Below are 14,431 nucleotides of genomic sequence, written 5' to 3' on the forward strand. Positions count from 1 at the left end.
AGCATGGGAGAAATTTTCAGAGCCTGGAAACGAGAACTGAACTGGGCTCTGTGTTCAGAGGGAAGCGAGGCAGGGGCAGAGTGTGCTGTTTTACTTGTGGGTAACCCTTCCTCCCATCCTTCAAGCTCTGTAGTGACTCTCACCCTCCTTCTCTGCAGCCATTTCTCAGTGTCGTGCTGTTTGCCCTGGCTGGTGCTGTGGGGTTTGTAACCCACTACATGCTCCCCCAGCTGCGCAAGCACCACCCGTGGATGTGGATTTCACACCCCATCCTTAAAAACAAAGAGTATCAGCAACGGGAAGTGACAGGTGAGTAAAATATCCCTCCCCAAGATGTAATGCAGCGGGAGGCGTACTTTAAACCCAGGATCTGCGTGGCAGTGGGAATGCGTTTAATGCTACAGAATTGCACACCGAACTTGGTGACCACGGTCTGTGCTACTTTCTGGATATTTCACCATAATCTAAAAAGAAGAGTGTGTACTTTGGAGTGTACAGGGTTGTTCCCCAAACAAGAAAGTTGAAATAGGGCGAATTCAATGTAAGCGTCGTGAAATTAGTTGGTTATTATTATTGAGGAGAAATTCATTTATATCACTCAGACCTGAACGTTATGCTGTTCCTGCTTCAGCTGACTTGAGGACCAAGAAAAGCAGCATTGTATATAGATGAATAAACAACACTGTCCTACTGTTGAGCAGGGAACTATATTCAATATCTTCTGATAAACCACCATGGAAAAGAGTATGAAAAAAATATATATATGTATGTGTAACTGAGTCACTTGGCTGTATAGCAGAAATTAACACAACATTGTAAATCAACTCTACTTCAATAACGTTTTATAAAAAATAAAGAAAAGCATCACTTGGCTGCCCTTTCCTCCTCCATGAAACCAGGAAAAGCAGAGACTGACCTTTGAATTTTGATCTCTGAACCCTTGAATTTTGTTGAACTTGATTTGCTTACCTAGAACTAGACCCACACCTGGACGTATACTTGATTGACTTAGCATTCCTGTGGTTTCTCAAACACACTCCATCCTCCCACTCTTTTCTGCTTGCCGTCCTGTGGGCCTGGGATGGTTTTCTCAAGTGTCACTAGACTCAGGCCAGGTGGCTCATCTTTCAGTTCTTTGTTCAGAAATCAATCCTTCCTGAGGTCCATTCCCAACCATCCAATCAGGCTAACTTCTCAGGTGCTCCCCTGAACCTCTTTCCATCACATTCTCTACTATGACTGTGAACAACACATCTCCTTGCTCATGCTGGTCCCCCCAATGCTTGCACTTAATTTATATATCATCTGCTCTACATTTGCCATAAACTTGGAGCCTGTACTTTCTTTTAGCTTACTACTTTCCTATCTCCATACCTTTGCTGTGCAGTTTTACTTGATATGTAAAATTACTTGGAGGTATGCAATTAATTTTTTTTTGTCTTTTTGCCATTTTCTTGGCCCGCTCCCACAGCATATGGAGGTTCCCAGGCTAGGGGTCTAATCAGAGCTGTAGCCGCCAGCCTATGCCAGAGCCACAGCAACATGGGATCTGAGCCATATCTGCGACCTACACCACAGATCATGGCAACACCGAATCCTTAACCCACTGAGCAAGGGCAGGGATCGAACCTGCAACCTCATGGTTCCTAGTCAGATTCGTTAACCACTGAGCCATGATGGGAACTCCAGCAATTATTTTTTATACAAAATTCAGACTATGATAACATGGAACTGAGTTGGAATTCAGAAGACTGTCAGTGGAACTTAGGAGACTATAAATGGAAACACATCTTTTTAGCCAATTCAGATCTTAACTTTTGGGACTAGTTTAGGTAAACCTTATCCCATCTTAGCTCCCACAAAGTATTTCACCCATGTTTGAGCTAAAAGAACAAAATTGTAGCAATCATAATATGGTTCAGTGGTCAAATGAAACATAGTGGTGGCGTAAGTGAGTTATATTAATGAGCATGCATAAGGTTTCTTTGTTGTTGTTGTTGTTCTATTCCCCACTGATCTAAGTGAATCATGCTAAACATACAGAGTAGACTGCTAAAAACAGCACCACTGTATTCAAGTAAGCAGCTTTTGAGCCTGAATGTTTAAGGAGCACAGGGTTTTTAGAGAATAAAGCAAATCTGTTGTGATGATTATAGGCAAATGACTTCATTGATTTTTTTCCTGCTATAAAAGAGTAAGAAGTTGAATCCGTTTGGAAATTTGCTTTATCTAAGAAATTTCCAAAGGAATTGCATTATTTCAAAAAGGGATAATGAAGCTGGGCCTCATTTCTCCATAATCCCCCAAGAAGGAATACCCGAGATAGGATCATTCTTGCCTCTTGAGAACTTAAGAATAGTTGAAATGATCTGATTTGATGACCATACATACTCTTACCATAAAAGTGGGTTTTGATGGAGTTAAAAAAGATTGAAATAAAAATAAGTTCTTTATTGGCATTCATTTGTTTACTTATTTACTCACTCAGAAAATGCTCATGATGATACTAGTCATTAAGAAAATAATTACTGGAGTTCCCGTCGTGGTGCAGTGGTTAACGAATCCGACTAGGAACCATGAGGTTGCGGGTTCGGTCCCTGCCCTTGCTCAGTGGGTTAACGATCCAGCGTTGCCGTGAGCTGTGGTGTGGGTTGCAGACGCGGCTCGGATCCCGCGTTGCTGTGGCTCTGGCGTAGGCCGGTGGCTACAGCTCCGATTCGACCCCTAGCCTGGGAACCTCCATGTGCCGCAGGAGCGGCCCAAGAAATAGCAAAAAAGACAAAAAAGAAAAAAAAAAGAAAATAATTACTGAGTTCCTACATTATACAAAACCCATGAACCAGAGAGGCAGGTTGACTAAGATGTGGTTTATATTATCAAGAGTTTCTAACCTAGTAAGCAAAGCTATGGCTGTGTTGGAAAAGAAGAGCCACGATTGCTGCCCACAGACTGACATGGGGTTAGCACTATGCTCAGCCTTGCAGGAAATACAAAGTGAAAGTCCCAAGACCCACATGAAGAGGTTACAGTTAACTTCATGTTCATCAGTTAAGCTTTTCCAGCTGGTTGGTTTTTCATATAAAATGGAAATAAAAGAGATTTCATAACTAAGCATTGAATTAGTGTCTGGTGCATAACTAAGTGTTGAATAGGTGTTTAATATTGGTTGAATGAATTAACGAATGATTAGTGCTTTGCGAATTCACAGAAGGAAGGGTACCCCATAGACAGGGAGAGCCTGGCAGTAAAGGCTTGTTTGAAGAACTCCAGTGTATATGGATATTAAGATACATACACATGGGCTCATCCCTTTGCAAAGAATGGTTGCTGAAAACACTTAAGCTATAATTTTTGAGTATATTAGAATAAATTGATAAAAGATTATAGAAAGGATTAAAAATATCAACTGAAAATCTCATGTAAATTGTCATTTAACCAAATCCACTGCTATAAAAAACTAATTTACAAGTGAGTCCTTAATTTGTAATTCTTAAATGAAATTTACTTTGCATTTTAGCAAATCTTGTCTGTTGATTTGCAGATAGACTGGTTTCTGCATGTGAAACACATGGTTCTGTGAGATACTGCTTTTTCTAATGTGTTTTTCATTTATATCCAAGTAAGAGGTAGTGTTAAAAATCAAATAGAACAAGTTGCAATAAAAAGCAGCAGCACGTCCTGGCCCACTTTTTCCTGTCTGATTCCTCCTCTCCAGGAGAAATTATTTTCTACTCTAGATATGGTGTCTGGTATTTACCATAATTCTTCTAAATAATGTTCATGTTCTATTTCTTTCTTTCTTTTTTTTTTGTCTTTTTGCTATTTCTTTGGGCCGCTCCTGCTTGGCATATGGAGGTTCCCAGGCTAGGGGTCGAATCGGAGCTGTAGCCGCCAGCCTATGCCAGAGCCACAGCAACGCAGGATCCAAGCCGCGTCTGCAACCTACACCACAGCTCACGGCAACGCCAGATCGTTAACCCACTGAGCAAGGGCAGGGATCGATCCCGAAACCTCATGGTTCCTAGTCGGATTCGTTAACCACTGCACCACGACAGGAACTCCATGTTCTATTTCTTGATGTTTCAGATTTGCCTGTCTGCTGACTTCCTGTTATGAATAATAAAAATGTATCTCTCTTATCATTCTTCATACATTATTTCCCCTTCTCCTTCCTCCCAATATAATTTTTGTTGAACGCATACTCAGTTTTTTTCTACCCATAGATGTGTATGTAGAAACTCTAATTGTTGTTCACATCTAGTCCAGTAGTGTACCATGATCACATTTACTTTTTGTTCGGATTTGTTTTTGCACCTGCCAGCCTTTCCAGTAGCTTTGTAATATCTCTCTCAGTTCAATTTTCCAGCAACACAAACCTGTCAGATACTCTATCCTTTCCATCCCTTCCCAGACTCCCTCTGGAGCCAGCTCCAATTATTCTTTGTTTGTTCCTTCTTTTTTTGCTTTTTTGTGGTTTTTTTGTTAGCTTTAAAGTGTATATTCTTTTTTTAAATTTTTTATTATGGTAGATTTACAACATTCTGTCAATTTCTGCTGTACAGCAAAGTGACTCAGTTATAGATATATACATTCTTTTTTGGATAATATTTCCATCATGTTCCATCACAAGTGATTGAATATATTTCCCTGTATTGTACAGAAGGACCTCGTTGCTTATCCATTCTAAATATAATAGTTTGCATCTACCAACCCCAAACTCCCAGTCCATCCCACTCCCTCCCCCTTGGCAACCGCAAGTCTGTTCTCTATGTCTCTATGTTTGTTTCTGTTCTGTATATAGGTTCATTTGCACCATATTTTAGATTCCACATATAAGTGATATCACATGGTATTTGTCTTTCTCTTTCTGACTTACTTCATATAGCACGAGAATCTTTAGTTTCATCCATGTTGCTGCAAATGGCATTATTTTGTTCTTTTTTATGGCTGAGTAATCTTCCATTGTGTCTGTGTTCCTTCTTTTTTTATATACATTTATTTATTTTATTTTATTTTATTTTATTTTATTTTATTTTTGTCTTTTTGGCATTTCTTGGGCTGCTCCCATGGCATATGGAGGTTCTCAGGCTAGGGGTCTAATCAGAGCTGTAGCCGCCAGCCTATGCCAAAGCCACAACAATGTGGGATCCGAGCTGCATCTGCAACCTATACCACAGCTCACAGCAACGCCGGATCCTTGACCCACTGAGCAAGGCCAGGGATTGAACCTGTAACCTCATGGTTCCTAGTCAGATTCATTAAGCCCCGATGGGAACTCCTATTTTTTATTTTTTTTTCTTTTAGGGCCACACCCATGGCGTATGGAAGTTCCCAGGCTAGGGGTCTAATCAGAGCTGTAGCCGCCAGCCTATGCCAAAGCCACAGCAACTTGGAATCCGAGCCACGTCTGTGACCTACACCATAGCTCCTGGCAACACTGGATCCTTAACCCACTGAGTGAGGCCAGGGATTGAACCTGTGTGCTCATGGATGCTAGTCAGATTCGTTTCCACTGAGCCTCATGGGAATTCCACTGAACTCCATCTGTGTTCCTTCTTTTCGAATTAGGCACATCCTCCAGTCACTCCAGGGGAAGGTTGCATGGGAAGGAAATGTTTTGAGACTTCATCTGTCTCAAAGGGTTTTCATCCTACTTTGCTCTGAAGAGAGAGCTTGTACTGTGCAACTGGTTGGGGGTAAATACTCCTTTCAGAGTCCTAAGGGCATGTTCCATTGTCTTATAGCTCCACTGCTGCTGGCAAGAAGTCAGATGTCTTCCCTGTCTCCTGGTCCTTTATATGTGACCAAATGTTCCTCTATAGGAAGCTTTTGGAAAGTTTAGGAGGAAATTAAAGTGGCATGGCCTGGAGAATAAGCTCTGAAGCAAGACAGGGCTCATATCCTGTCTCTGCCCCATACTAGTTATGCTTAACTATTGTGATTCATCTCTAATTGGAGGCTTCTAGAACAAAAACTTGTTGGGGGATGGAATTAATCAAGGTGATAAATGAAGAGCCTTTGGCAGAGTCCTTGGTAGCCAGAATGCACTCAATAAGCACACTCTCCTCCTCCTCTTTCCCAAGATTCTGAAACTCAATCATTTTGCACCTTACTTTGTGCCTCATTTCACTCATTGTGCTAGGCAGTTGGTGGCCCTTTATCCTCTGGAAGGACATGTCCTACAGCTTTGACATTTTTTTTGCTGGCAGATGATAGTACTACCTGAATGACCTAGTTCACAAACTGTGTGGTGATTAACTCTGACTTGACAATATGTGTAAAAAAGCCTTTGAAATGTATATAGTGCTAGGTGAAAGAATGCAGCATGAGGCAGTTCCTGCTGTGGCTTAGTGAGTTAAGGATCTGGCATTGTCTCTGCAGGCAGGTTTGACTCCTAGCTCAGCAAAGTCGGTTAAAGGATCCTGCATGTACCCAGTTGCAGGGTAGGTTGCATCTTTAGCTCAGATCCATCCCTGGATGGGAAACTTCCATATGTCATCGGTGCAGCCAAACAGGAAAGAAAAAGAAAAAAGAACACAACCTGTCAGTCATTTTCTGACTTCAGGACCTAAAGGCTATGCTGGGGTCTTTGGGAAGGTCTCATCTTTGTGTGTGTGAGAAAAGACACCACAGTTCTGGGAAGAAGGATGTATTCCTTCTCCCCTTTGTCTCCGCACATAAATGGAAGTAGATGAGATCTGGAAAACCCTCCAAAGCCTCTTTAATTCAAAGTGACTAAAATAGTTTGAAGCATGAACTAAACCAGTGCTAGCTGAGTAGCATTTACTACCATGCTTTGGTGGGGAAGTGTGGTCCAAAGAAGTGGCTCAAAGCTGATGTGTCAGAACAGAGCCTGCCAGTTGTCAGCCTGCCTTATTTATTCTCTCTGTTGTTATTGTCTTTCCTGCACCCCCCTCTTCCTCTCCTTTTCTTTCCCTTCCTGCCAGGTACTGCCCCTCCAGCTCGCACACTCTGGCTCGCACACTCCTAGTCCACTGGGAAACTTATCTTTCTGTGTCAGTTCTCCATAAGGCTGGAGGGGGCTGCCAGGAACTGGCAGTGAAACCGGGATCACACCACATGGCATTAGGAAGACAGAGAGTGGGAATCTAGTGTCCTCTGCTCAAAGGGAAGCAGGGCAGAGGGAGGCCTGGGGAAGCACAGGCCAACCCCGGGCAGCATGAAGAGGGAAGGGGTTTGGGGACAAGGCTCAACATTCAGCTGCCAACATCAGACTCCAGCTCTCTCTCCAGCAAGCTGTGGGGTATTTACTGGGTGCCCACAGGGGTTCTTCTAGACTGAGGATAAATCTTAAAACAATGTGGAAATAAAATGAATGGTCAGTTGTTAGAGATATATTAAGAAAACAGACACTAAAACTCAGGAAGTTTTTTTTTGTCTTTTTTTGGGGGGCCGCACTTGCAGTATATGGAGGTTCTCAGGCTAGGGGTCAGATCGGAGCTGCAGCTGCCAGCCTACACTACAACCACAGAAATGTGGGATCTGAGCCGTGTCTGTGACCTACATACACCACAGCTCACAGCAACGCTGGATCCTTAACCCACCGATCAAGGCCAGGGATCAAACTCTCAAGTCGTCATGGATAGCAGTCAGGTTCATTACCTCTGAGCCACAGTGAGAACTCCCTCAGGAAGTCTTAATATACAGCACATGTTGAAGGCAGCATGGCACCAAGGTGGCTTTGGGTTCTGTGGGTCCAGCATAGGGAGGACTGAACAAAGGAAGCCCTGTAGAGGAATGACACTAATTCCCAGCTGCAGTTAATGAGGCAGCTGTGACAAGCCTGACTCAGTCGCCGCGATACGCATCTCTTGAGATCATATCTGAAGTAGCTTAACCCTTACAGCACTTTATGATTAGATAATATCCATAGTCTCCAGTGGAAAAAATAGAATGGTATGTTTAAGTAATTTTTTCATTTAAATAGCATGCGAATCACACTTTCCTTGGGGGAGGAGTTCTGATTTTGTAAACTCTGCATTCTTGGAGCACCTGCTATGTACTGGGCGCTGTCCCAGGTGCTGAGGAATCAAAAATGAGTAAGAAGGTAATCCTTGCTCTTGCCAAGATGGTTGTTCTCAAAAGTAATGTCTTCCTTCAGGTGCCCATGGTGGGAAAACCTGAAAGCTTCTCTCTTAACTCCTTTCATGTGAATATTTTCCCCAACCATCTTCATGTGAAAATTTTATAACTGATTTCACCAGTATTTTATGTTTAAAATACTATGGTTTGAGGGGGTGGGGGGATCTGCTTGGGCTGTGGGATGGAAATCCTGTGAAATCAGATTGTTATGATCATTATACAAATAAAATAAAATAAAATAAAATACTATGGTTTGGTGTTAGTGGAGGACCTTTCTATAAAGAAGAGAGAGCCCGTTATTGCACTGAGTCTACAAAGAGTTTCTCCATCCTTTAAGGCAATGTGAAGAATATATTTTTAAAAAATTTAATTGGAGTATAGTTGACATACAAACTTTTGTTAGTTTCAGGTGTACAGCAAAGTGATTTAGTTACATGTATACATATATCCATTTCTTTTCAGATTCATTTCTCATATAGGTTATTACAAAGCATCGGGTAGATTTCCCTGTGCTGTACGAGTAGGTCCGTGTTACTGACCTAGTTTATATATAGTACTGTGTGTGTTTATATGAATCCCAATCTCCTAATCTGTTCTTTCTCCCAGTGTTCCACCTTTGGTAGCTATAAATTTGGTTTTGAAATCTTTGAGTCTATTTCTGTTTTGTAAGTTCTTTGGTATCATTTTTATTAGGTTCCACGTATTAGTGATCTCATGTGAGATTTGTCTTTCTCTGCCTGACTTACTTCACTTAGTATGATAATTTTTGCCGCTAATGGCATTATTTTGTTCTTTTTTAATTCCTTTTCTAAGGCTGCACCTGCAGCATATGGACGTTCCCAGGCTAGGGGTAGAATCAAAGCCACGTGTGTGACCTATGCCACAGATTGGGGCAATGCTGGATCCTTAATCCACTGAGCGAGGCCAGGGATCAAACCTGCATTCTCACAGACACTATGTTGGGTTCTTACCCTGCTGAGCCACAACAGGAACTCCTATTTTGCTTTTTTATGGCTGAGTAGTATTCTAGTGTGTGTGTGTGTGTCACATCTTCTTTATCCATTCCTCTGTTGATGGCTATTTAGGTTGCTTCCATGTCATGGCTGTTGTCAGTAGTGCTTCAGTGAACATTGGGTGAACAACGTATCTTTTTGAATTATAGTTTCCTCTGGATATATACTCAGGTGTGGGATTGATGGGTCATACGGTTGTTTTGTATTTATTTTTTTAAGAAACCTTCATACTGTTCTTTGTAGGGGTTACACCTTTTTACATTCCCACCAATAGTGTAGGATGGTTCCCTTTTTTCCACATCCTCTCCAGCATTTATTGCTTGTAATCTTTTGAAGATGGCTATTCCTACTGGTGTCAGAATTGCAGTTTTGATTTGCATTTCTCTAATAATTAGTGATATCGAGCATCTTTTCTTGTGCTTTTTGGCCATCTGGAAGAATCTATTTTTACTCCCCACTGAATTAATGGAAAAAAATCAGTGGGATGGTTTTAGGGAAATGAGCTAAACATTTTAAAAGTGGAAGCAGAGTTTGTATCAAATGAAAACCCAGATGGGTTAAAGATTGAAAAAAAATTTAAGGGAAGAAGAAGAGAGAAAGAAAAAACCAGAATAGCACTGCAAGAAAATATAGGTCAAATTATATAATCTTGGTTGGAGAAGAGAAAAAGAATTTTCTTAGCATGATCCCAAAGTCAAAAACCATAAAGAAACAACTAAAATTTTTATTCCTTGAAAAATATAAACTTTAATATTCTGATTCCTGAATGTTGCTCTTTATCAGCTTGTATTTCCCTGAGAAATTTACCATGACGTTGAACCCAATAATAGTTATTAGGTCATTCAAAAGTATTCTAGAACCTATCACATGTCAAGGACCATGTAGAATGCTGGGGAAGCTCTGGGGAGCAAGGGCAGCATGGGCTCACCTCAGCAGCAAACCTACTTTAAAAGGGAAAGTGCTTTGGCCAGGAGTAGATCCCGAACTCCTACAAAGCATGCAGTGCCCCACTGTGGAAGCCCCAGCTTTTCAAACTTTGTTCTGTTAGGTGTCTACTTCAGTTAATTATGTTAATAATCAGCTAATAATCAGTGATGTCTCCTGAATCTACTGAGTGGCTTCCAGGGACAGAGTACAGTGCTACATGCTGAATATGATGGAGAAAGGCAGCCCTGGATCCCTGGCTTTATAGAGAGATAAACATTCATCACATGGATTTATGTATTTGTTCAGTGTTCGAAGTACAATGAAAGAAAAGTTTAGGGGGCTAGGAGGGAGTGCTAAAGGGACCCTAATTTAGGTTTAAGGGGAAAAAAGAGGTTTCTTTGAGGAAGTGTCATCCAATTTGCAACCTGAAAGATAGAGAGGGAGTTAGCCCCCAAAGTGGAGGAGAAGCCACAGGCTCACCTTGAATTGGCTTTTTTGAGGATGGAAAGATTGTGAGGACCTGAGTTTATCTTAAGCAGAATTACAGGCTCAAGTGGCAGCGTGTTGTAATTTGCTTTACATTTAAGAATGATGACTTAGGAGTTTCTGCTGTGGTGTGGTGGGTTAAGAATCTTATTGCAGTGGCTCAGGTCACTGCAGAGGCATGGATTTGATCCGCAGGCTTGTGCAGTGGCTTAAAGGATCTGGTGTAGATCACAGCTACAGCTTGGATTTAGTCCCTGATCTGGGAACTTCCATGTGCTGTGGGTGTGACCATAAAAAAAAAAAAAGATGATTTACCCTCAATTCATGCTACAATGGTTTGGGACGTGAAGGCTGTTTTTTAGAGAATAAACTATGACGTGAGTACATGTCAATGCCAAGGACTTTGCAGTCTGAGACTTGGCCCAGCAAAAAAGACAAGTGTGAGAAATGCTCTTAGGAAAAACAATTGCCTGTAATAAGAGGGTGAGACCAGCTTGGACGTGTAATTCCATTTTGCAGGGTCTCTCTGCCCCAGATGCCTCAGAGAGACAAGGCCAGTTGAACCAAGGTGCAGCCCTGTTGAAATGCTTATAAACACATCTGGCCCCTACGAAGCAGGAAGCCTCGTGTCTTTGCAGCTTGAGTCAGGCATAATTCGAGATTTGAACTGGAGCAAACTATCTTCCTAACGATAAAAACATCCTGAGGATTTTTATTAACTTTTAATTATTGAGAAAGTCTTGTTTTTAGTAACATAAACATCTAAATAAAACACAACCTGAAAAGCCTTTGAGAATATGTAGAGCATTCAGGTGTGATAAGTCACATGGAAACTTGTAAACAGCACAGTTAGCTTGCATTCTCTTTCTCAAGGGCCTAATATTCTAGAGAAAAGAGAAATAGCATTGCTAAGGAAATGTCTTTTTTAAGATCTCTCTGCTTTTTCTGGACATTACAGAAAGGCAATTACAAACCCTGATTGGAAAGACTTTCTTTTTACCTTGACTTTTGTATGAATACTGAGACAATTTGGAGACTTAAGAAATGTATTTATCCCGTTACTGCCTTTGTCCACTTTTCCTTTTAGTAGCTTTTCATGGCCACCCCCATAAATTGCCCTTCTGTTTTCACTTCCTCCTACGTCTCTATTCTTCTTAATTTGCTTCCTCTTCGCTTCCAAATACAAACATTCCATACATTTACCTGTTACGTGTTTTTTTTTTTAATTTATTTTTTTATTTTCCCACTGTACAGCAAGGGTTTTCTTATTTTCTTTTTTTTTTTTCTTAATTTTTTTTTTATTTTCCTGTTACATGTTTTGTATAATCCAGAGGTTGCTGTATTTCATTGGAATGCATGATTGACCTTGGGAGAAGGATTCTAGAAATACATAAGAATTGACTTGAAATTGATGTTCTTTCCATGTGTGGAAGTAGCAGAACCCAAAGTCGGGAGGGTGGGATCGGTGATCTCCAGGATTTGCTCTCTACTCCATCCTTCCTGCATATTTATTCTGACTCTGTTTCCACACCCTCTTCCAGTCCCACTTGGCTAGATGTTGCACTGAACACCAACCAGGGAGACTGTGCCTCGGACCGTACACCTTATACCTACAGTGTTTTTTTTCCTTAACCTACAGTCTGGATAGCTGTGTCAGCTAGTGTTTGCAGACACTGTAAAACATCTTCACTGCCCCCTCATCTAGAGATTCCGAATTAATCAGTGGGAGGCAATGGAGCTTCTACACCACATTGAGATGTCAGCTGTCGTCACTTTCATTTCCCTGGCAGCACCTCAGGTCGTAAGCTAGAGCTGAATTATGCAGTGCAACCTGGCTTCCAGCTCAGTCTTTTTTGTGTGTGACTCAAGGGATGGAATTTTTAAAAATTTGTAAAGGTTTTTGCAACTTATGAATGAAATGATTTCTAGTTCTCTTGAAGTTCTTTTGATTCTTCAGAAGCTCGACAGAGAACTCCCTTATAGCTGTCATCTTGTTTGCTTCTAACTAGAGACTCAGTGATTACCTTCTAAAGATCCAGGGCCTTAACTGTCCACATACATTATTGTGGCTACATTGAAGGCAGTGCCTATGAACTTGATGTTCGAAAGGCAGACGGCAGGACAGTGCTTACAATCCAAGGCTTCTCAGAGCCTAACTCTCTCAGCTACATGCCTTACGGTTGTGACTATGATAGAGTTTCACACGTGTGCCCAGAAGGTTAACGTCTCACTGAATAAGTACTTTTCCTCTCAAATATTTGGAAAGGCATGGAGGATAAATTTGGAGCTTATTAGTGATTTCTGTGTAATTTGATATTCATTGCTTGGTGTGTTTCTGGAATGAAGAAACTGAAATTCTACGGCACACCCATATCTGGTATTGTTATCTGCAGAAAATCCTTGGGCACTGCAATGGGGTTGCTTCCTGTACTCCGTCAGCCTTGTCCCCACTTATTAGGAAGTATCGCCTGCTACAAGTAAATGTGATGAGGATTCACAAGTCTGCATCACACTCCCCCATCCCAACAGCACCTGGGTCATTCCTCAATGATGAGCCACCGGATCGGTTCTTTTACTTCGGTTATTTTTCTAACAGCACTGGGGGAGGAGGTTGGCGTATATGGCTCTTAATTTACATATTTTTGCAGGAATCTAGCTAAAGTTGTCATGTTTCTCTGATTTGGCGATGGATGTTGATAGAACTCTATGAATGTATTTTTATAAGCAGGCTGAATTGCATTTGATGTGTTGGCCTCAATCTGACACCGGTGATGTCTTATAAATGGAGAAATTGGAAAAAGTAACTTTGTACAGAAGGAAATCTAACTGTAACCGATTGCACTTTATGAGAGATTAAAATAGGCAATGTTGTTTAATATATTGGAATTAGAAAGCTTTTCGGTTTGTAATTAAAAAAATAATTCCAAAAGACTGCCTTTTTAAAAAGTCTCCTTGTTAATTTAATTATTTAGAGTTTCCCCCCAAGCACTAAAAATAATAAGTAATAAAGGAACATTTACTGAACCCTAACTGTAGGCCAGGATTCTGCTAGGTGCTTGAAATACGGAACTGAATAAGACATGGCACCTACTCTTTTCTTTTTTTCTTTTCATGGCTACACTGCAGCATATGGAAGTTTCCAGGCTAGGGGTCATATCACAGCTACAGCTGCAAGCCTATACCATAGCCACAGCAACACCAGATCTGAGCCATGTCTCCAACCTATGCAGCACCTCACAGCAATGCTGGATCTATAACCCACTGAGCAAGTCCAGGGATTGAACCTGCATCCTCATGGATACTAGTTGGGTTTTTGTTTTTTTGTTTCTTTGTCTTTTCAGGCTGCACCAACGTCACATGGAGGTTCCCTAGGCTACGGGTCGAATCAGAGCTATAGCTGCTGACCTACACCACAGCCACAGCAATGCCAGATCTGAGCCTCGTCTTCGACCTACACCGGAGCTCATGGCAACGCTGGATCCTTAGCCCACTGACTGGGGCCAGGGATCGAACCTGCATCCTCATGGATACTAATTAGATTTGTTTCTGCTGAGCCATGATGGGAATTCTGCTAGTTGGGTTCTTAACCCACTGAGCCACAATAGGAACTCCATATTGCCTACTCTTGACAAAATCACGATCTAGTGGGAAGATTAATATTTAGATGAATCTGATTGATAGGTACTGTAATTGTAGAATTCACAGTGTTCAGTAATGGCACAAAGAATTACACATTTCGCCCCAAAACTAAAGGCAATGTGCACAGAATACAGGCAGAACATGGAGTGCGTTGTTTATAAAGAATTTAAGACAATAATAAAGCCAATTGAAAGTTGGGTTCCTTTTTACTATTACCTACGCCGACAGTTCGGATAATGTCAGTGGTAAACCTTCCTTCCACT

At 41.3% G+C, this 14,431-nt stretch overlaps 1 protein-coding gene across 1 annotated transcript in view; it reads left to right on the forward strand.

The window, feature by feature from the left end:
- Positions 1 to 14,431, forward strand: part of LOC125116958 (pecanex-like protein 2) — a 267,908-nt gene that overhangs the window by 114,041 nt on the left and 139,436 nt on the right. Inside the window, exon 18 of the mRNA XM_047762658.1 lies at positions 159 to 309. Within this exon, the coding sequence (XP_047618614.1) occupies positions 159 to 309 (151 nt within the window). The remainder of the gene's footprint in view (positions 1 to 158; positions 310 to 14,431) is intronic.

This window comes from Phacochoerus africanus, chromosome 15, assembly GCF_016906955.1.
Source record: "Phacochoerus africanus isolate WHEZ1 chromosome 15, ROS_Pafr_v1, whole genome shotgun sequence".
Lineage (NCBI taxonomy): Eukaryota > Metazoa > Chordata > Mammalia > Artiodactyla > Suidae > Phacochoerus > Phacochoerus africanus.